The sequence below is a fragment of the Plasmodium reichenowi genome, chromosome 14 (assembly GCF_001601855.1).
Source record: "Plasmodium reichenowi strain SY57 chromosome 14, whole genome shotgun sequence".
NCBI lineage: Eukaryota > Apicomplexa > Aconoidasida > Haemosporida > Plasmodiidae > Plasmodium > Plasmodium reichenowi.
This window is the reverse complement of record NC_033659.1, coordinates 1335335-1361833: the sequence shown is the minus strand read 5'-3', so window position 1 is coordinate 1361833 and position 26499 is coordinate 1335335. Positions and strand designations below refer to the sequence as shown.

At 19.7% G+C, this 26499-nt stretch overlaps 2 protein-coding genes across 2 annotated transcripts in view; both read left to right on the top strand.

Annotated features, from left to right (window-relative positions):
* Nucleotides 1–23673, top strand: part of PRSY57_1433800 (dynein-related AAA-type ATPase, putative) — a gene marked incomplete at both ends in the record, with an annotated part of 24237 nt that extends 564 nt beyond the window's left edge. Inside the window, one exon of the mRNA XM_012909937.2 lies at nucleotides 1–23673. This exon is cut by the window's left edge and continues 564 nt beyond it. Within this exon, the coding sequence (XP_012765391.2) occupies nucleotides 1–23673 (23673 nt within the window).
* Nucleotides 23674–25084: 1411 nt separating this feature from the next.
* On the top strand, nucleotides 25085–26319 carry PRSY57_1433700 (putative membrane protein; the record flags this gene model as incomplete). Its single annotated transcript, XM_012909936.2, has 4 exons — nucleotides 25085–25127; nucleotides 25264–25308; nucleotides 25401–25571; nucleotides 25715–26319. The coding sequence occupies 4 exons, from the start codon at nucleotides 25085–25087 to the stop codon at nucleotides 26317–26319; spliced, it is 864 nt and encodes a 287-aa protein (XP_012765390.2).
* Nucleotides 26320–26499: the final 180 nt, after the last annotated feature.

The window sequence follows — 26499 nt, the reverse complement described above, 5'->3', positions numbered from 1 at the left end:
GGACAAGATAATAAAGAAGAAGAAGAAGAAAAAAAAAAAAAACGTGCACACAAGAAAACTAATATATATAAAAAGGCGTACAATATAAATATGATATTTACAAAATTATTAATATTAACATTATTCGATACACAATTATTAAAGATTTCTTTAAAATATTTCAATCATATGATGGTATCCATTTTGAACCAATTGTTGGAAGAAGGCTTTTTATTGTCACAAAATGATTATGATTTTATGAATGAGAGATATAATAAAAATTTCAAATCAAATAATACAAGTACAATTAATTATAATAAAAATATCTTGTCTTATAAAAGAAAAAAGTTAAAGCCGTCTCTTCATCTTTATAATATAATTAAAAAGTGTAATATAAATATCGAAATATATTTTTGTATGATTTGTTGGAATAATATATTATTTTGTAAAGAATCACTTTTTAAAGATACCATTAATTATTTCTTTAAACAAGTATTACCTAAATCATATATGGCATCTAATTATTTTAAAATGGTTATAATAAAATATCAGCAATATAATAAAGAAAAAAAACATGAAAATTCGTTAAGATATAACAAGGATATATATTACAATTATTGTATAAAAATATTATTAATTTATTACTATTTAAGTAAAAATAATATTATGGATAATAGGTATATGAATTTGTTAAGGCACATGTTACAATTTGATGATCCTCTATTTGAATCCTTGATATATAAAATATATTTGAATTATTACAAAATAGGCCATACCCCCAAATATGCAAATAATCAAAATAATCAATATAATCAAAATAATCAATATAATCAAAATAATCAATATAATCAAAATAGTGAACAAAATAATAACAATATATTTTTCAATTATTTTATTAATAAAACAAATGCAAATGCAAATTCTTATGCTAATGTAAATATACACCAAAGTGTATTTATAAATTATGAAGATTTTAATAGCTGCTTGGACAGTTATGATAAAATATATGAAATGTATTTAAAAGAAAATATAAAAGATTTTGAATATATATATATAGACAAATTTCCTCGTATAAATATTTTGAAAAATAATAAAATTTATAATTTTTATATACATGTTGAAAATAAGATATTATATCCCACATTGTATGTGAAAAGAGGAAAGAATATTGTAGATAAGTTATCAAAAAGTAAATTTGATTTTATAATAACAGAAAGATTAAAAAGGATTTGTGAGTTATTAATTTTAAATATATATAACAAGAAATCTATTGTGTTGATAGGAAATTATGGATGTGGGAAAACAGGTATTATAAATTATATGTATGAAAAAATATATGGAAAGAGAAAAGACAAACAAAATAATATTATAAGTGTATATTTAGATGATGTATCAGATTCTAAATCTATTTTAGGTGTATGGGAAAGTAATGAACATTATTTTGAATATAAATATGGAATATTATCAAAAGCAATGATGGATGGCAAATGGATAGTTTTTGAAAATATTAATACTATATCAAACAGTATAATCGAAAAATTGGAAGAAGTTAATACTAAAGGATATATATATATATCTGAAAAGGGTGAATACATATATCCACATAAAGATTTTCGTTTGTTTGCTACTATAACGTTGTGTAATAGGGACCATAACAACAATAATAATAAAAACAATAATAAAATAAATGACAATATGTGTGACAAAATGATTAACTCACAAGATAATAATTTACACAATGTACATATATATGATGATACTATAAATAATACTCATTCTAGCCAAAGGCATAGAGCTGATAATTTTTATTACAACCATTTTGATATGAATAAAAATGTAAGAAAAAAAAAAGAAATTGAAGAAATTATTCATATGAATTACCGGCCAAAATATTTAGGACCTTCATTCAACAAATGGCATAGTATATATATAGGAAATTATAATAAGAATGAAATAAAAGAAATATTATTTAAAAAGTTACATAATGTGAATGATAATTATAAAAATATAGTTTTAAATTGTTATAATATTATAAAAATAACATTGGAAAAATATCATATTTTAAGAAATATGAATCTTCATGATCTAATAAAAATAATTAAGAGAATAAATAAAAAAAAAATATTTATATATGAAAATGAAAAAACAAAATTAATATTATTACAAACAATTAAATCTATTTTAATATCTCATATACCTATTGAACCTTTAAGAAATTATTTCTTATCCATAATAAGTAATATATTTCAATTAAATTATCATGTTATTATAAAATATTTAAAATCACATTCTGTTGATATATTTATAAAACACTTTAATGAAACACTAAAAAAGAAATATCCAAAAATATCTATAAATATTGAAAAAATTTATAATTATTCTTTCTTATTAACATCTGTTCATAAATCAATTTTATATGATATAATGGAAGCAGTTTATAATAAAGAACCTATATTGTTAATCGGAGATACTGGTGTAGGAAAAACAGCTTTGATAGATTATGTTGCTAAAATATTTCAAAAGAAATTATATGTTTTTGTATTTAGTGAAATGGCAGAAGCTTCTGATTTAATAGGAAATTATTTTCCATTCAATATTAATGTTAAAACGAATGACCTCTTTGAAAATATGAAACATTTAAATAAACAAATTAGTGATATTTTGTCTAAAAAAGAAATGGAACTATTTTATGTTAAATTAAGGATTTTATTATGTGAGAAAAAATTTATTACCTTTTTAAATACCTGTTATAATTTTGCTAATTCTTTAATACAAAATGTTAAACAAAATGTTCAATCTTTTGATATGAAAATTATTAGGAGGTATAAGAATTTTATGAATAATTGTAAGAACATTCGAGATTTTTGGTGTGACAATAATACGACACTTAAAGGAAAAAATTATAATTTACCTTTTGATTATCAAAAGTTATTCATAAAAAAAATTTGTGATAAAAACCAAATTAATAGTAATGATATTACTTCTTCTAACCATTATGATAATAAATATAAAACCAGTAACCATAATATAAATACAGAAATTCATTTAGATGTCCTACAAGATGAAGAAGAAAGGAACACAGAGATGAACGAATTAATTTTTAAATTCCATGATGGTATATTAATTGATTGTATAAAAAATGGACATTGGATATTATTAGATGAAATAAATTTAGCTCAAACCGAGATATTGCAAAGATTACAAGGTCTTTTAGATAGTTCTAATAAATATTTTGATATTATTGAAAAAGGAAATGAACAAATAAAAGTGCATAAAAATTTTCGACTTTTTGCATGTATGAATCCACCAATTATACCTAATATAAGAATGAAGAAAGATAAAAATATTGTAAAAGAAGAATTTTATAATAACAAGGATGTTGTAAGTGATGATATGTGTATATATGATAATAATAATAATAATAATAATAAAATACATAAAAAGATTGATTTTCAAAACGATATTGATTTATATAATAGTACTATGTCTTCTGGAAAAAAAGAATTAGCACCTATCATTAGAAATAAATTTACAGAAATATTTGTTGATGAAATCTTAGAATATAATGATATTCATATGATAGTAAAAGATCTTTTAAAAAATACTACAAGTGATAATACATTAATAGGAAATATAACAAATTGTTATTTAGAAATCAAAAAAAAAAGTCTAAATAATATCTTCAACACAGAAAATAAACCTATATCATTTTCTACAAGAAATTTAGTACGAGCAATTAAATATGCCATATATGTTAATAAAAGAAAATTTAAATCGGTTCAATTACAAAATGCTGTTAGAAATGGATTCATTTGTAATTTTATGAGTTGTCTGAATAGTAACAATCAAAAACTTATGGAAAATATATTTAAGAAATATTTCAAATATTCGTATGAAAAGGATATGGAAATGAATATGAATAAGAATATGAATATGAATATGAATAAGAATATGAATATAAATATGAATAGTGTTGTTCTGAATAATAACAAAAATGATTTGTATAGCCAACATAATATTAATCATAACAACCATATTATTAATAATATTAACAATTTTAATGGTAATTCTATGCATATACAAAAAGATGGTATAATAAATTATGATATACTTGATTATTACTATGAATATAAATATTACAATAAAAAGAAAGGTGAAGAAGAAAATATACAAGCTATCGAAAATAATAAAGTTAATCATCATCCAAATATAAATAATAAAACAAATTTATGTCTTTCAGATAAGAATTATATGAATATGTTATTTGTAAATAAAAATAAAAAAGATATTGAAAAATATGCATGTATAGAAAATAGCTGGATATTATGTGGTAATGAAGAAATTAATTTAAAAAAGATATTATCCAATTTTATTATTACCAAAAATGTAAAGGATAATATTAAAAAATTAGCTTTATGTTTAACCAGTATAAAAACACCTATATTGTTAGAAGGTAATACATCCGTGGGAAAAACATCACTTGTAAAATTTTTTGCTGATATAACGGGTCATAAATTTATAAGAATTAATAATCATATGAATACAGATATTAATGAATACTTTGGTCAATTTGTTAATGATAAAAAAAGTGGGAATTTAATATTTGAAGAAGGAGTTTTTGTTAAAGCGGTTAAATATGGACACTGGGTTGTATTAGATGAATTAAATTTGGCTCCATCCGAAGTTTTAGAATCGTTAAATAGAATATTAGATGATAATAAAGAATTATATATACCAGAATTAAAATGTTATGTTAAAGCACATAAAGATTTTATGTTATTCGCAACTCAAAATCCTGCTAATAATAATAGTTATTTAGGAAGAAAAGAATTATCCAAAGCGTTTAGAAGTCGTTTTATTGAATTTCAGATTAATGATTTTGATATTGAAGAATTAGAAATTATATTACATAGAAGATGTACTATATCACCTAATATATCAAAAAAAATGATTAATGTTTATACAGATTTAAAAAATATTAAATCCAATTATAATTATTTTAATAATAATATTATGACATTGAGAGATCTAATTAAGTGGGGAAATAGATATCCAAATAATAATATGGAAGCTTGTTTAAATGGTTATTTTATTATTGCAGAAAAGTTGAGGAATAATAAAGACAAAGAATCGGTGAAGAAAATATTGGCTAAATATTTTTTACCTAAGGGACAAGAATTAAAAATTGATTATGAAAATGATTCTGACGTAAGGATATTAAAAGATGCATATTTTAAAAAGATAGAGCAAATGGGAAATAATAAAAAAATTAAAAATAAAACTAAACAAAAAGGTGATCATTTTGTCAATACTACTACTACTACTACTACTACTACTACTAGTAATAATAATAATAATAATAATAATAATAGTAGTAGCAATAATAATATTAGTAGTAATAAATCTGTGGTGAATTATAGAGATAACAATTTGACTGAGAAAAAAAAAAAAAAAAAAACCCAAAAAAATTATTTGGATGATATACAAAGGTATGAATATTTAAAATATATGCACTTTGGAAAAACGACGAGCAGACTTATATGTTTATTATTAAAATGTTTTAAATATAAAGAATCAGCTTTACTAATTGGAGAAACAGGATGTGGGAAAACTACATGTTGTGAATTATTAAGTTTTGTTGAGAATATAAAATTAAATATATTAAATTGTAACGAAAGTACTGATATATATGATATGATAGGTAGTTTAAAATTTGTAAAAAATACAAAAGAACATTTAGAAAAATTAAAAAAGAATTGTATTGAATTATATAATATTATAAATGAAAATTATGAAATGGATAATTATGCATCATCTTATTTAAGTGCTATTATATATGAACAAATTTCAGATATTAAAAAAGAAGACTTTTTAGTGTTTACATTATATATACAAAAAAAATATAATATAAATAATGATATACAATCTAAATTATGTAAAATCGAAAGATGTATAAATAATTTAAAATCATTATTTACATGGTATGATGGTATATTAGTATCGTCATTAAAAAAAGGTCATATTTTTTTAATGGATGAAATATCGTTAGTAGAATCTTCAGTTATAGAAAGATTAAATTCAGTTCTTGAATATGAGAGGACATTATTATTAACCGAAAAAGGAGGGAAACATGTAAAATACATCAAAGCTCATGATAATTTTTATTTTATTGGTACTATGAATCCTTCCGGAGATTTTGGGAAAAAAGAATTATCACATACTTTAAAAAGTAGGTTTACAGAAATTTATGTAGATTCATTTGCGCCTGATACAGACGATTATTATTTTTTAATAAAAAATCAAATTAAATTTACAAACAATGAATATATTAAAAGTGTCATAGCTAAGCAGTTGTGTAAATTATTTGATCAAATGTGTAAAAAGGAACTTCACGATACAAATAAAGAAAAGAATGAAAAAAATGACAACATCAATAATAATAATGATGGATATAAATCTCTAAAAACCCATCTTATGTTATCTATTCGAGATGCAATTAAATGGATAAGCTTCATGAATACTTATATTAATAATAAAAAAATTACCTACAAAAGAAAAACAAACCTGAATATAAAAAGAAATAATAATTATAACCCACATAATATATCTGAAAATAATAACACAAAGCAGATATTTGCCTTTCCCATAAAAAAACTTAAATTTTATTGCTTACGTAGTTTTTATCATAGTGGATGCTTAATATTAGTTGATAGTAATGAGAATGCAATAAAAAATAATGATTTATTAAAAAATATATTATTACAACATTTAGAAGAATTGCGCATGTCGATTAAATATAATGTATCAAGATTAATTGAAGAAAAAAACAAGGATAAAAATATGTTAAGACAAATGAAATATTTCAATGAAACACTTGATTTCAAGTTCAAAAAAAGATATTTAAAAATTAACGATTTTTATATAACCTTTATGAAAAAATTGAAATGCGATATAAATACCTTCTCCAAAAATTCAAACTTTGTTTTTGACACTCCTAATATTAAACAGAATCTTTACAAAATTGTTAGGGCCATGCAATTACCTAATGCTATTTTATTAGAAGGTTCCCCAGGTGTTGGGAAGACTTGTATTATTGATATACTAGCCAAAATTACAAACAACAAATTAATACGTATAAATTTATCTGAGTGTACAGATATTTATGATTTCATTGGATCTTACTTTCCTATAAAAGAAAAAAACAAAAAAACACATCAGACATTAAATGGAGATAATCAAAATGATACTTGTGATGATAATCCATGTAATAATGTTGATAACATTTTTGATAAGAAAAATAAAAGTTTTCAATATGCTTGGGAAGACGGAAAATTAATTGATTGTATGAAGAAAGGATATTGGATTCTTATTGATGAAATAAATTTAGCTAACCAACAAACCTTGGAAGGACTGAACTCTATTCTAGATCATAGAAAAGAAATTTTTATACCTGAAAAAAATGAAGTTGTGAAATGTCATAAAAATTTTAGGTTATTTTGTTGTCAGAATCCATATAAAGAAGGAGGAGGGAGAAAAGGTTTACCTAAATCATTTTTAAATAGATTTTCAAAAATATATTTTGAAGATTTAGATGATTTTGATTATTTTTGTATAGTTGAAAAATTATATGGTGATATTATATCTATAGAAATAATTAAGAAAATTATAAAAATTATATTTACTATAAAAAAAATAAACTTTTTATTAAATCATAGTGAAGGTTGGGTTTGGAATTTAAGAGATATTTTAAGAATTTGTAAAGTTCTTAAATATAGCAAGACAAATGATCAGTTCTTGAACGTTTGTGATATGATAATTTGTAATAGATTGGTTTGTAAACAAGATAAATATATAATAAGAAGTATTATATTAAATATATATAAAGATAATGAAAATTTTATTGAAAATATTTTATCTATTTTATTAAATAGTCAATCATATCAAAGTGATTTACAAATGAGCACAAAAGAAAAATTAATCCATTTTATTATTAATTCGAATGATGATAATTATTCTTGGGAAAATTATATGTGCATAGATATACAAATTGACAGGAACGAAGAAATAGTTGACATTAAAGGGAAAAGAAACAAAAATGAAAAAATAAAAAAAAATAATATAAATTATACAAATATATATAATAATATAAATAATATTATAAATATATATAAGAATTATTCTTATTATTATTGTAGTGATTTATATTCATATAATAATTTTCATAATGACACGTCGGCGTTCATTTTGTGCAAAGATGAAAAAATGTACTCGGCATTTTTATCAGCAATACGTTTAAATATGCCCATATTATTAAATGGTAAAAATAACTCAGGGAAATCATCCTTTATTCGTACTATATCTCATCTATTTAACAAAAAACTATTTGAATTTTCTTTAACGGATGATATAGACACATTTGATTTATTTGGATCCTATGAACATAATAGTAAGGATAATTTTATTAATAGATTTATGAATAAATTAAAAAAATTAAATAAACTTATTATAAAAAGGTTAATAAAGAAAAACAAAAAAAACAATCTACATAATGTAATAAAAAAATATTTTTGTTTTGAAAATAATAAACCTAAGAATGATTGTAACAAAAAATTATATATATATTTAGAAGAATATAATAAGGATCCTTTAAAAAATCAAAACAATAAATATTTCATTCTACACATTATGAATAACTTAAATGTGTTATCTGTAAAATATATTGATTGTTTAAAAAATGAACCTATGAAAAATACATTGAAAGAAGTGCAAAAGAATTATTTACAACTTATACAAAAATGCAAAAAGATTATTATAGGCAAAAATAAAATGTTAAAGAAAAAGATGAACAATATTATATCGAATATATTATATTTATCCGAATTAATAAGTACTAATCAAATAAATGAAAATGTTTATATTTTTAAGGAAAGTAATTTTATTAAAGCAATAAAAAAAGGTTATTGGATTTTGATAAAACATTTACATTATTCAACACCTTCCTTATTAGATAGATTGAATAGTCTGTTTGAAGAAAAAGGATATATATTACTACATGAATTTGGTAAGAAAAAAAAAATTCGTCCTCACAAAAATTTTCAAATATTTTTAACCTTGAGTTCTGAAGAGCACTACAAAATTAGTAAGGCTCTACGAAACAGATGTTTTGAAATATTTCTTGATAATAATAATGTTGAATATGTTGTTAGTAGGGATATACACACAAGTAAAAATCATAAAGAAAACCTTTCATTGTCCACTATCACAAAAAATAATGATATGAATAGTAGTAATAATTACAATCCATTTTTTAATACGCTTGATAATATTTATCATGCGATTCATGCTGGGGACAATACATGTAATAGGGTAGATGTTCATAGTACTAATATAAAGAAATATGAATCACCTTTCTGTGTTTATCCTTTTATAAATATTACTAATAAAGAAAATATAAATATAAAAAAAAATATAAATATAAATGATTGTAAGAACAAAGGTCAGTTGTTAGACAACACATTTTGCGATTTGATAAACGTTGGTTTTAAAAAAGATAATTTAACCAATTTACAAAATAGGGGACTGGGTAATTTTTCATTCTGTGGTAATATATTTAATATTATTAAAGAGGACAATATATTTTTTTACATTGTAAATAATTTTTTGAAGAATGTTGAAAAAACTATCCAAAAAGAAAAAAAAAATGATATACATATGAAGAACATTAATAAATTTGTTAAGTTCTTTTTTTATGATGAAGATAAAAAAAGAAAGAATAAACAAAGTAGTAATATAAAAGTTAATAATATTAAAATTTTGGATTATATAAATTATTGTTATAATTCCTTTTGTAAACAATATAGTACTACATATCATAATGTAGATATAATATATTTTTCAATTATCATATCCGTTTTTATATATATAGTAGAATATATGTTTGATGAAAATATTCAAAAGGAAAGAAAAAATAAAATAAACACCAAATTAAACATGAAGAAAATAAATAAAAATAATACTACAAAAGAAAGTATGGATGATAGAAATGAACGTATGGATGATATAAACGATATATATGAAAAGAAAAGAACAAATATATATATAAATTCTTTTCATGATAATTATAATGAAGAAAGAAAAACTGGATTATATATTAATTTAAATAAATTATTAAGTAACAAATTTGACAATACATTATATTGTATAGATAATTATATAAACCTAATTTGTACACATTTCTTAAGAGTTGAAAATATGAAAAAACATATAAACAATTATAATTTAAAAAAATATTTAAATCTGTTCTCAGAATATTTTATATATTTTTATTGTCAATTATTTTCAAACCTAAGTCAAGATGTGCAAATATTATTCTATCCATTTTTTTATTTCTTAAATAATATGATAATTATAACAATATATAAAATGAAGCATAAACTGAGTCGGTGTTATATAAAAGAAACAAATAAAAATAAAAAAATAAACAAAATAAAAAATAATAATATGTTATTAAACAGTTTAATAGAAAAATACATAAATAGTAGTAGTAATAATAATGTGTGTGTTCATAAATTATCACCCAATGTTTTAAATTCTTTATATTTACACATTTTTATTATGTACATATATTATTATAATAAACTTTATACAAAGGATACACCATTCTTTATGAGCAATACCATTATTGGAGATGAAAATATTATATATTTAGATAAACAAAAATCTATAGATTCCACGATACATGTTGATAATAATATATTAAAAGAAATTTCGTTAATCAATACTTTTTATTACTTAAAATTAAACAAATTTTTTTGTTTTTTAATATGTGATTTTATGGAAAGGTTTTCGTTATATGACATTTTTTATAGATATCAATATTTATTAACCTTGAAGAATAAAATATACATGAGAAGGACCCAAAAAAAGGAAGGAAAAGAAAATTGTTCGTTAGAATATAAGAATTATTTATATGATATAGAAATGGAGAAATATCTAGATTTCATTACAAACAAAATAATATGTAAAAAGTTGGAATATTTTTATATAATAAGTAAATTTATATATAATAATGTAATAAAAAATATATTAAATGAAAAAAATAAAATAACAAATAGTATATTATATTATGAACATTCTTTATATTTTAAGAGTCCAATAATTGAAATGAAAAAATATATTACAAAAAATGAAAGTACAAATTTTTATTTTTATTACTTTTTAGACTTTGTATTGTCATTCTTCAAATTTAATTTTAGTTACCTTTATTATAAGAAAAGAGAATATTACTATAAGAAAAATAAAAATAATACACATAATCACAATAATAATCACAATAATAATAATAATAATAATAATAATAATAATGGTGTTGTGGAAAATCACCTTTATATTTTTCAAGCTAACAAAGAAACAAAAAGAGAGGAAGAGCATGCTATTTTTCATTGTCTAAATAAATTTGTAAAGATTTTAGAAGGTTTCATATTTGAAGGTATACAAAAAGATGATATTAAAAAGAGGAATATAAATAATTCGGAAAATCATGAGATACTTATGGAAACCTTTTTCTCGTATTTTGTTTTTCTTTACATATATACATTCGAAACGATTTGTAATTTTAATTATGATAACATTTATTATAAAATAATATATATATATGATACTATTAAATACTTATTAAAAACAAATGAAGATTTTGATAAAAAAAAAAAAATAAAAATATTAATAAAATGTATACAAAAAGCAAAATGGATAGTCGAAAACAATTATACAGTGTTAAATAAAAAATCAATTAACAACATAACAAGTGTAGAATATGATATAGAAAAAAAAGAAAAAAATAGAAATTATTATATGGATACATTATTTAATAAAGAAAATATGATATTAAATATATTTCCAAAAAAAAAAAACTTGGATGGAAAAATGTTTAATATATATAATAATATAAACCAAATACATTTTGTTAATAAGTGGATACAAAATATATTTCAAGTTATAAATAATATTTATATAAGTTATTTTATATATATACGAAATGAATATAATTATAAACATATTTTATTAAATAATTATACAAATATTTTACAACATAATTATTGTGGTACATTAAGAAATATGAAAAGAACATTGTATGAAAATAATATAATTACGAATGATAATATTGAAATATTTCTTATACAACTCAAATATTTTACATATACATTAAATTGTTTACATATGCAAAAAGATTTAGAAAAAAAAAAGAATTATATAGAAAATATTATAACATCTTATTTTATAAAGAATAATAAGTATATAGAAAACATTTTGCAGATAAAGTTATTACAAAATAAACAAATATATCTTAACAATAAAAATAATATGTATAGAAATCATAATTTTGAATATGAACAATTCTTATATCCCTCTAATAATGATAATAATCATAATAATAATGATAATCATAATAATAATAATTTTGATATATGTGATTATAAAAATAATGTGTTATTAGTGTATTATGAATATATTTTATATAATATAAATTTAAAATACATATATAATGCTTATCTATATTTAAGTGGTATCTATATATATTTACAATATGTAAATATTGAGAAAAAGATAGGTATGGAAAATATACAAAAATATTCAAATATATTAATAAATCGTTCTTATGAAAAGAATGCTTTAAACAGATTTTTTTTTTATTCTTCTTTAAATAATATTAAAAATAATAATAATAATTTAAGTAGTGTATCTAGTACATATGAACAGATTAGATGTATTATAAGAAATACATATGAATATCTGAACAATATAGATAATACCATATTTATATTTGAGCCTAAAATTGATATATTAAGTTTGTTGAAAGAACGTTATGATATGCTAGAATATGTTTATACAAATATGTATAAAAATGAAGAAGATACTCAAGAATTATATTTACTAAATACTCTCTTTGTAATTATTGAAGAATTATTATATTTGATTTATTGTATATTGATAAATATATATATGATAAGAGATCAACATTATGAATATTATTTTAAAGATAACAACAACAACAACAACAACAATAATAATAATAATAATAATAATAATAATAATAATAATAATAATAATGAACATGTTGAGGAGACATCAATATACAATAATTATTTAGAAAAACCAAAAGAAAACTATTATACAAAATTAAATAATAATAATATTGTTATACATAAACAATATGATGAAATTCCAAATATTGTTACATATGAAGAATATAGTATTTTTAAAAATATTTATCGAAATAAAAATATTAATGATATACATATAAGTATGGATGATAATTATTCTTATATCAACACATCTATATATAACAAGACGACCATATTAGATTCATTCATAAATATGTATAAACAAATTAATGAAAAATCCAAAAATAAAAAAGGGGCAATTATTACTTTACAACATTTAAATTCTACTCATTTAATTTTTCAAAATCTGAAACAAAATTATTTTCATTATTTAATAAAATATCCATATATAAATTATAATTATTCTATATTAATAGAAAAGGAAAACAAAAATGAAAAGCAAATGGAAAAAATGAAGTATACATATGATAGTGCTTTTACAAAATGTTCTAATGAAAATATCTTGTGTCATTATTTTGCTTATCATGTGTTTATTATTTTTTGTAATATCATGCAAAATGATATTGCGTATGAATTTGTTCTTTACAAAAATGAAATAGAAAAACCAGCAACGGATTTTAACATTACAAATGTAAATCAAAATGTAAATCAAAATGTAAATCAAAATGTAAATCAAAATGTAAATCAAAATGTAAATCAAAATGTAAATCAAAATATTCTATGTTGTAGTAATATGTCTTATTTTTGTATATTTCTTAAATTCTTTCAAATATATCAAATTATAATGTTTAAGAAAGAAGCCTCAACAGATTTAATCTCCTTTTTATTGTGTTTATATAAATATTTCCATAATGTACAAAAACAAAATAAAGAACATAGGTATGGTCAAAATGATGGGCTTCAATATATTCTGGTTTTTATTTTTTTGTTATATAAAATTATACGTAGAAATATAGAAAAAAATAATACTAACATTATTATTATTAATAATGAGAAGAAGAAGAAGAAGAAAAAAAAAAAAAAGATGAATAATAATAATAATAATAATTATTATTATTATTATAATTATTATTATAATAATTGTTATATTAATTTCCAGTACGAGAAAACATCATCATCAGAAGATACTACAAATATTAGTCATGTAAAAAACATGTTGAATGATGAACTTATTAATTATTGGCATGATATAACAAATGTAGTTTTTGTAGAAAATAAAATTTTAAACAATCTTATAAATTTTTTTAAAGATGATGAATATTTTATCTATTATTTAGGTTCCCTATATATCTCGCATTACTTTTTAAATATCGTTTGTAGACAAATAAAAAAACAAGTTAAAGATATCTTTAAAAAGAAAGGAATGAAGAAATATTTTAAAGAGGTAATAAATTCAATAGATGAAGAAATTTATATGAATGCTCAACTTAATAATTTATATGTAGACAAAATAAATTTGTCAGAATCATATAATTTGAATTATAATACTTATAAATTGAATAAGAAGAGATATATAAAAAATAAAATTAATAATTTAGAAAGAGATATACCATTATTTCCGAACATATTGAAAAATATATCGAAAAGTAAAAAAAAGAAATTGTTTAAAATATTAAATATAAATATTGACAAGAAAAATGATCATAATATTAATAGTAGTTATGTTGATAATTATAGTAGTAATTTCGAGTGTATTATTGATTATATAAAAAATTATATATATAAAAATAACACTGTAAATGTAGAATCTTTATATATTAATTTAAAAAAAGATTTTAAAAACTTTATGAAAAATATTTTATCTTATCATAATTTAAATTCTATAATGGTAAGTATAACAAATAATAATACGAATGTTGATACTTATAATTTATCACCACAGTATATTCATTTTTCTATTGTAAATTCTTGTGTTAGTTTTATACATCATATAAAAGAAAAGTATGGGCTTATATTGAAATTTACACATGGTATTATCTACTCCTTAAGCGCATTTATTCATAGTATACACAATATAAACTTTTCAATATACCAAATCAGAAATAAGGAAAAAAATGGAATCATCAATAATATGTGCACAATGAATAGACAAAATGATTTATGTGATGAAATATATAAATATATAAAATTCCCATTGAATTTTAACAAAATAATAAATCGTAGAAGGGACGGTTTTTATAGTAACAACAGTAATAAAGATAATAATGGTGGTGGTGATGGTGGTGGTAATGATAATGATGGTGATGGTAATGGTGATGGTAATGGTGATGATAACGATAATGATAATGATAACGATAATGGTGATAGTAATAATGATAATAATAATATGGTGATGATGGAGAAGAAGAAAAAGAAGTTTAATTCCTTAAGCGAATTAACATATTGCGAATTTGTTATAAGGATTTTAAAAAATCCGAAAAGTATTATAAAAGAATATGATATTAATAATTTATTAAATTGTCTTAAATATTTTTGTAAGAATATTATTGTTTTTAATGAAGTTGATGAGAGAAATGATATGAATGAATTTTTTAAAATCGAACAGTTTAAAAATAAGCACCTTAAGAATAAATTAGATTATATGGATGATAAAGAAAATGAAAATTTGAATAAAAATATTGAGAAAGAATTAGATAATATATTTTATTCACAAATATATTTATATAAAAATCAAGAGGTAACTATCTCGAATATGTCATCAACTAATGTTAATGAAAAATATTCGATTGAAGGAGAAGATGATAATCATTATAATTATGATGAAGAAAGAATATATAAAAATTCTAGGAAACAAAATAATGATTCTAATATAGAAGATTGTGAAAGATCACAAAATGAGGATAATAATGTTGAAGATATGAACACAAAGGAATATATACAAAATAAATGTAATATAAATGAAGAGGTTTTAAAAAATAAGGATATACATAATTCTTCTGTAATAGAAGAAAGTAAAGAAAAAATAAATGAAGTATTATTTAACAAAATTATTTACAAACTTGTAAAACTTTTTAAAAGAAAAATGAAGGGAGGGGAAATGCAGGATAAAAATAATAATATAAAAAATTATAATACTTGTAGTGAATATATAAAAAAAAAAACATATATTAATAGAATACAGAAAAATATTAATTATTTATTTGAAATGCTTATTTTTAATATAAACAATAAAGAAAAAATGGATGGTTTCATATCAAATAATAAAAATGAAAATTTCGATTTACATATTTGGTTAAACAAAGCAAATGAAGAAAATAAATTTTTAATCTTTACATTAAATATATTAAACTATTTTAATGATTTTACCAATTATAACGATGAAGAATTTGAAAACTATAAAAAAGACATATCTGAATTCTTATTAAAAAATAAAAAAAGAAACCATGCTTATATAAATAAATATATGAATTTATTAGAATATAACAACAATATAGAGAAGTATATTTTTAGTGCTCTCAAACATTTATGTACATTCCTTAATAATAGAAAAAACGATTTTATATATATATATAATAATAGTAATAATTATAAAATCCTTAATATTATAAATTCAATTGATCATATTTTAGATATTCCTCTAAGAGATGTGAAAAATCAAATTGAAAAAATTATTTCAAAATTAGAAAATATCATAACTTTAATTAATGCATTTAAGAAAGATCATTTTTTAAACTTTGATGAAGATACAATGAATAAATTTAAAGATATAATGAAAAATAATATTTTGGAAAATTTTTTAGTATATACTATATATTTTAGGTTGTATAAATTTAAAGAAATAAAAAACATTAGAAAGAAGTTATATCACAAAATTGTAAAGAATAAGACATTAAATTTGTTTGCTTATTTATTTTATTTATGTTATGAAGATGATAAGGATGAAAAGGTGAGCATGAAGGTGTATAGTAAAGATATGGATGATAATAAGTTGGTGAGTCATTATATAAGGAATAATACTGATGGGTGTATTAAACAGGAGGGTGATAATAATAATAATGATGATGATGATAATGATGATGATGATAATGATAATGATGATAATGATGATGATGATGATAATAATAATGATGATGATAATAATAATAATGATGATAATAATAATAATAATAATAATAATAATAATGATGATAATAATAATAATAATAATAATAATGATGATGATATAATTTTCCAGATGAACAATTTGCTAATTGATTTTTCCAAATATCATATTATTAACCATAAAGAAGAGAAAAATAAAAGTGTTCATTTGAGTGACTTGTTTAAATTAAAAATTATAAAAACATTCGAATGTTTAATTATATTTTTAAGAGATTCCATGATAGGAGAATTTCCTGTACGTTTAAATCTGATATATTTCATAGCTATTATTTTTAAAAATTCATCCAATATGAATGAGCGTATTATGAGTAATGTGTTTTTTTATGTTTATAATTATATGTATATATATTTACCATTAATACGAAAAAAAATCCGTATGTCAAAAAATTATTTTGATTTACAATTAAAAAAATCACTACAAAAAATTAATTTCGATCTTATAGATATAGATTCTTACAAATCATCTATTATTAAATTTAAAAACAAAATTGTTTATTTTACAAAATTATTCTTTCAACAAATAAATATTTCTGTGGACAAATTTTTACTTGAAAACAGACGTTCCTTATTTAATTCAGAAATGCAAAAAGAAGAAAAAAAAAATATTAAATTGGAAAGAAATATTAATTTATGTGATAAAAATGGAGTTGATAATGACCCGCAATATGTATTCGATGAAAAGAATAGAAAGAAATTATTAAATCTGGAAAATTCTGTGGAGAAGGGGAATTCGAATGATATAATGAGTGACGATAATATTGATCGTGATGATAATATTGATCGTGATGATAATATTGATCGTGACGACGATAATATTGATAATGACAACGACAATATTGATAATGACGACCATAATATTGATAATGACGACCATAATATTGATCATGACGATAAAAGCTATTTACTAAGTGACGTATCCAGTGAAATGTCTAATCGCAGTAAAAATGTAAAAATCCCTATGGATGGAAAAGAGAATTATATTAAAAAGCATTTATGTGAATTACAAAAGTGTTTTATAAATTTAGAAAATAAGATGGAAAGGAATATAAGTACAATAACCAAAATGAAAAAAGAGAATAGTAATATAATAAATTTAAAAATGAGAAAAAATTTACATAATTTTATAAAGAATATAGATAATTATTATAGTTTTGAAGATATATCAAATAATTATAGTAAAGAAATACAAAATATTTTAAATGTACAATGTTTAAATGCGAATACAAATCAAAAAAAAAGATGGATATATATACTTAAGCATTTCTTAACCAAAAAATTACATATCCCTATATTAAATGATTTAAGTAATATTACATTCTTTTCAAATGTATTTAAAGATTGTGTACATTTTGAAAATGTAAATAACAAGGGTGATGTTATACAAGAATATAATAATTGTAACGAAATTTTGGATGAATTGAAAAGTGCATTATTATATATGTTACAAAAAAAATCAGAACATGTAAGAATAAAAAATAAGGAAGAAAAATATATGGATATGAAAAGGGAACCCATTATAGATAATAACAACAACAATAATGATAATGATAATGATAATAATAATAATAATTATAATTATTATAATAACAATTTTGTGGATATAACATCAACGCATAGAATAGTAGAAATTAAGGAAGAGTTATCATATTTAGAAAATAATTTAAAAAAATATATAAAAGATAAAAGAATATATAATATTGATTTTATTAATGAAATGAATTATATCCTCAAGGAGAATGAGAAGAAAAATTATAAGATTTTATATTTAACAATATTTATAAAATCTATTAATATACATAGAGATATGCAAAATGAAGATATACTATATTATCTTTTTAATTCTATTAATATGGAATATTTTAAATTAAGAAAAGAAATGTATACTTTATATGAACATTTTAAATTATATTATTTTTTAATAGGACAAAATGTTTTATTATATAAAAAGAAAAGAAATGAGAATGACATAAGATTTATACAAATAAAATTTTCAACATTCGAAAAGTTCTTATACCAATGTAATATTTTGAAGACATGTTTATTACAATTTTTATGTATTTTTTATGACGAATTATCAAAAGTAGATATATTTAAAAAAATATTATTTTCTATATATGAAATTATATATATTATATATAATTCTAATGAATTTTTAATCTTTAAATATTTTAAAAATATACAAAATGTAAATTGTCTACAAGAATTTAACAAAATAATATCATCAAGTAGCAAACTTAATGTAAATAATTATTTATTAGAATATATATATAAATGTATACAATATATATTAGACAATATAAATATTATATACAATTTAAAAGTACCTGTATATGTAAAGGATCAATTATATTATTGCATACAAACATTTGTTTTATCCTTTGATAAAATCAAGAAGAATTCTATACATATGAAAGATATACTGGAAAAAAAATTAAACAACAAAATAATAAATAATAATAATAATAAAAAAAACAATAATAATAATAAAAACAATAATAATAATAAGAACAATAATAATAATAAAAACAATAATAATAATAAAAACAATAATAATAATTTATCTAGTAAGAAAGAAAATTTTTTTGATGAAAATATAAAAAATATGAATAAACATATTTACAAATTTATTCAACATATAATAAATGCAAAATCCATAATATGTAAAAAAGAATATCCAGATCTTCAAGAGAATAAAAATATTTGTGATATTTATTGTATGAAAAATATCGTACATTTTTATTTAAATACCAATGATATAATTACACTATTATATAATAAAAATACAACTGGTCCTTTTTGTAGTGATGATAATAATTTGCGAAGGAACAAATATGTGGATATATTTTTTTACTTAAGTAAAAATTTATTTTATTTTGTTAAATATGTATTCCTTTATTTTGCAGATATTTATATTGGTTTCTCAAATATATCCTTGTATTTCTTAAAGGTATTAAAAATATTATATACGAAAGGACTCTGCAGAGATGTAGACCATAAAAACAATCAAGAAGAAAATATGGAAGGTGATAATAAAAACGAGCAAAAAAAACATGAAGATTTTCATAAAGTAGATTTTCTTAAGGGTATAGGATTAGGAGAAGGGAAAGGTATAAACAATATTGTAGATGAAGTAGATAATGAAGATATTGATAATATTTGTGATGAGAATGAACAAAAGGTTAGTAGTGATGAGGAGCAAGATTTTAACGAAGAAGCTATTGAAGCATCGTATAATTTTGAAAAATTCTGTGAAAAAGAATTTAAAGATATCAATAATTTTGATAATGAAAAAAAATTAGAAAATGAAAAGGATAATATAAATATGGATCCAGAAAAGAAAAATGAAAATGATCATAAAAGAGATGATAAGTATGATCATAAGGATGAAAATACTAAAAATGATCCAGCTGCTGAGAATAATCAAAATGAAGAAAATGATCTTACCAATGTAGATGACGTGTTTGAAAGAAATAAAAGTGACGATTTTAATATTAGTCATGATAATATTACAAAGGATGTTAATGAAAATAATAAGGACGATGTTAATGAAAATAATAAGGACGATGTTAATGAAAATAATAAGGACGACGCGAATAAAAATAAAGACGATTCGAATGAAAATAATAATATAGTAAATGAAGACATGAAAATTAATAAAGATGATGAATATAATATGAATGATATGGAACCTTTGGAAGAAAATAATAACGAAGATATGTTAAATTATGATGATGAAAATAATAATAATAATAGAATAAATTTCGATCATTTAACAAGCCAATTCGATAATAATAAATTGGACGAAACATATGATAATTTGAGTAATATAAATGATGACGATAGTTATAATTTTGATTCAAATTTTGAAATTGAGTCTAGTGATTTTTCCAAAGATTTTAGTGATATATCTTTCTTAGAAAAGGATGAAGGAGAAAAAGAAGATAAAGATGAAGACAAAAATAAAGACAAAAATAAAGATAAAGATGAAGACAAAAATAAAGATAATGATGAAGATAAAAATAAAGACAAACACGACAAACACGACAAACATGATGATGATGTGCAACTTGATGATAATAATATGTTAAAGGATAATTATGAACAGCAAATATCGGAAGGAAGCATAAATTATGAAGATGAGCTATTTGAAGAAGAGGAGAAAGACAATGTTGAAAATAATGAAGATCGACAGAATAAATATGAAAGGGAAGAACAATTGAATGAAGATAAAAAAGAGGAGGACAATTTGGAAATTGTTGATGAGAAGGGTGAGGGATGTGTAGATAACAACGATGGTAATAATAATGATGGTAATAATAATGATGGTGATAATAATGATGGTAATAATAATGATGATAATAATAATGATGATAATAATAATGATGATAATAATAATAATGATAATAATAATAATGATAATAATGATGGTGATAATAATAATGAAAAAGGAAAATCATCAAATTGTAACGATGAAACCATGGATGAAGAAGCCAGTCCATATGATAATAAGCTAGCTAACCAAAAAGATGATAAAAATGTAGAAGAAGAAATATCTTATGGTGAAAAAAAACATGAAGAAAAAAATAATGCTGAAAACAGAATAACAGATAATATATATGATAATGAGGATTTAAATAATGACCCTATGAAAAAATCTAAACAAAATAACATAAATATTAATACACAAAAGGACAAAGGAAATGGAAAAGATAATATGGAAGGTGAACAAAATTTAAATGGAGGTGATAAGAATGAGAATATACAAGATGATCAATCTAATAGAAATGATTTTTCATATATGATTAATAAATGTAATATGTATATGGAAAAGATAAGTGACATATCGAAATTTTTAGATAAAATACAGGATCGTATACGTAATATGAATGATAATAATATTAACGATAATAATATTAATGATAATAATATTAATGATAATAATATTAATGATAATAATATGTATGATAATAATATGTATGATAATAATATTAATGACGACAATATTAATGACAATAATATTAATGACAATAATATTAATGACGACAATATTAATGACAATAATATTAATGACGACAATATGTATGATAATAATCATACAAATGAACGTGCTTTGAATAAGGAAGATTCCAATTTGGATCATGAAGAAGATGATTATAAAGCACAAGAAAAAAATAAAAATGGAGAAATGAATAATGTTCTTTCTCTTGAAGAAAGAGAAATGAAGAAAAATATAACGAATCGTTTTGATGACGTAGATAAAGAAGAATCTTCTAATATGGAAGCAAAAGAAAAAAAAAAAAAAAATATTTTAAATGATAAGAAAGATGAAGTATTAAAAACAGATTTTGATAATAAAGAAGAAGAAAATTTAAATTGTGTAGATTGTGATTATGTGAAAGAGGAAGACTATGATACGAATGATTTAATAAAAGATGGTTATAATAAAGTTCATTCAAATATTAAAATATTTGAAAATAAAATTGATGATAATAATAATATTATTGAAGAAGAAGAAGAAGAAGATTATAACAATATAAATGAGATGAAAGATAAGGAAAAAAATAATTTTATAGAACATATAAATAATATTGATCATTATGAAGATATATACGAAAAAATTAATAACGAAACGGAAATATTATCTAGCCAATTATGTGAAGAACTTAAAATGATTTTAGAACCAACTATTCGAAATAAATATGAAGGAGATTATAAATCTGGAAAAAAATTGAATATAAAAAAATTAGTAAATTATTTTGCTAGTGATTTTCGAAATAATAAAATATGGAAAAGGAAAACGAAATTAGATAAAAGAGATTATAATATTATTATTGCTATAGATAATACGAAAAGTATGAAAATAAATAATATTCAAAAAACAACATTAAATACTATCTTTTTAGTAGCTAAAGCATTTGAAAAATTAAATGTAGGTAAAATTTCGATATGTTCATTTGGAGAAAATGAAAAAATTAATTCGAATAATATTGTTTGTTCAATGACGAATAATTTAAATAAACAAGATTTTTTAAAAATATTAAATCATTTTCAATTTAATTATGATACAGAAACTTCTTTTGATAATGCTATGTTAAATGCTTTAAAAATATGTAATTATATATTTAAAAATACATATAATAATAAAAATAATATTATTAATCATTTAATACTTATAATTAGTGATGGGAGATTTAATAAAAATTCTGTAAAATCAGAAATATTAAAATGTATACAAAATAATTTTATACCTATTCTTATGATTATTGATACACCAGCATCCAATAATAATAAAAAAACACAATCTATTTTTGATTTAAAACAAACATTTTATAAAAATAATAAATTACAAATTGTTCCTTATCTTCATGATTTCCCTTTCCCATATTTTGTTGTTGTTGATGATTTAAATAATATACCATCCTTAACATGTGACATTATCAGGCAGTGGTTCGAAATATTAAACAACAAATAAAAGTTGCGCATATGGTTAAAATAAAAAAAAATATATACATATATGTATATATGTATATATATATATATATTTATATTTACAATGTTACCTTTTCTTTTTTTTTTTTTTTTACATATATATGTAATTATTTTATAAACATGACATGTTTAATCAATCTATTATTATAATTAAAAATTTATTTTTATATGTTAACCAATTTTTATTCCATTTTTTTTTTTTTAATTTTTAATATTTTCAAAACCTTTAACATATTTATCACATAAAAGAAATATGTAACATGTTCAAGTATTTTAATGTTTCTTTTTTTATTTTTAAAAAAAAATATATATATATTATGTATATATATATATATATAATATTATCAGAACAAAAAAAATAAAATCACAAAATAATTAAAACTTTATATTCATTATTTAAATAATTATAAATAGGTTTATATAGTTTAAACAAACAAAAATTTCCACCTGATTAAATTTATGATCATTTTATAAAAATGGAAATATTTCTACCTATATCATTTTATGTGTACAAATGAAAAAAAATATACACATTATATGTATATATAGACAGTTGTTTATAGTTACAAATGTATATATATATATAATATATATTTATTTATTTTATTATACTTTATTTTTTCAATGTAAGTTATTTTAAAATGTGAACATATATATATATATATATATATTTATTTATTTATTCATTTATTTTTTTAATATTTTAAAGTTCCAAATTTTTTTTTTTTTGTGCGTACACATTTTTTAATCCGTTGTAAAATTTGTAATAAATTTTAATTTCAAACACCATACATTTTCATCATATAATAAAAGAAAAATATATATATATATATATATATATATGTGTATATATATTTTTTACCATTTTTATAATTTATAAATTCATTTTGTATATATAATAAATATGTTAACACAAATTAAAAAAAAAAAAAAAAAAAAAAAAAAACATGCAATAAAGTGTGCGTAAATAAGTTTCTTTTTCTTTAAATTGTATTCTAGCTCAAATGTATAAATAATATATTTATAAAATTCTCTTTCAATTTTTTTTAATATACATTTGTTCTGTTTTCATTCAAAAAAAAAAAAAAACAAAATATAAAAATACAATAAAATAGTGTACATATATATTATGTATATGTAGGTATATATATATATATATATATATATATATATATATATATATATATATATATTTATATTTATATATATTTATATATACATATATATTTATTATATATTCTCTTTTTTTATGGACGGTTCAAAGATATTCGTTGTGTCTACAATATTGTATACAAATTTTTTTAAAATGTGGAGAAAAAAATTTATGTATACATGTCAGAAAAAATTTCTTAATATATAACCAGTGAAAAGATTTACAAGTCTATTTTTCAAAAATGAAATTATCTCATCTTATTATATTAAATTATTTATTTTTTGGTGAGTTAATTAAAAGAAAAGAACATTTTTAAAAATATAAAAAAAAAAAAAAAAAAAAAAAAAAAAGGCACATGTTATTCTATGAATATATAAAATATGGATATATATAAATTTATTTATTTTATTTTTATTTCAGATAATTTAAATGGTGTTCGAAGCAACAACATATCTCATAAAGAAGGTACACAATGAAAGATTTAAGTATAAACATAAGTATATTATATATATTATATATTTATTTATATATATATATTTATATATATTTATTTGTAGACGATTGTGGAGCTTCTGAACTAGCAATAAAAAAATTACAAGAATTAAAAAAATTTGAACTTGACATTTTAAAAGATTTTATCAAAAAAGATACAGATCATACAGATATGTACAAAAGATATCATTGCATATCAAGTGACTTTTTAAAAAACACTAAACAAGAGGATAAGAGTAAAATAAAAAAAAAAAAAAAAAATATATATATATGTATATATATTTATACATTTATATATATATATATATATATATATATATATATATATTATTACATATTAGCCACCTCATCACATTATACTTTATTTAATTTTATGTAGAGAAGGATAATTATACAAATAAAGAAGACAAAACAGACATAGAGAATTCATCGAATTATATTATAAATAATAAAAATGAAAAAACCAGTTTTATTAATAAAATAATTTCTTTTGTAGGAATGTGGAATTATAAAAAATATGGGAACAATATACAAGAATCTAAAAATAAAATAAATATATATAATAATAATAATAATAATAATAAAACAGAAAACGAACTTTTATACAATAAAGAAGATTACACAAATCATATACCAACAAATGAAAATCCAAACTCATATATGCAATTATCAGCTTTTAATTTAACAAAAAAAAGTATGTTTTTAGGAGGTAAAGATAATGCTAGCCAAAATTTCGAAGTAGGGAATTATGGTTCTTTCTATATGATATTCGGTGCAAGAAATACAGATTATCCATGGGCTTGCTCATGTGACACTTTACAATTAGAAGAATATAAAGAGAAAAAAAGATCATATGTTTTATGTAGTAATCAATTAGATATGTCTATACAAAACTCAGATCTGTTTTGCAATCCTAAAAATGGAGCACACTATTATTATTTATCATATTTTATTCTATTCTTTCTATTTATCGCATATATATAACATAATATATATATGACAAAAAAAATATATGAAAGCTAAGAGAGAGTTCTCTTCCAAGGGCTCACATAAATAAATAAATACATAGATATATATAAAAATATAAATATATATATATATATATATATATATAATTTTTTTTTTTTTTTTTTTTTTTTTTTTTTTTTTTTTTTTTTTTTTTTT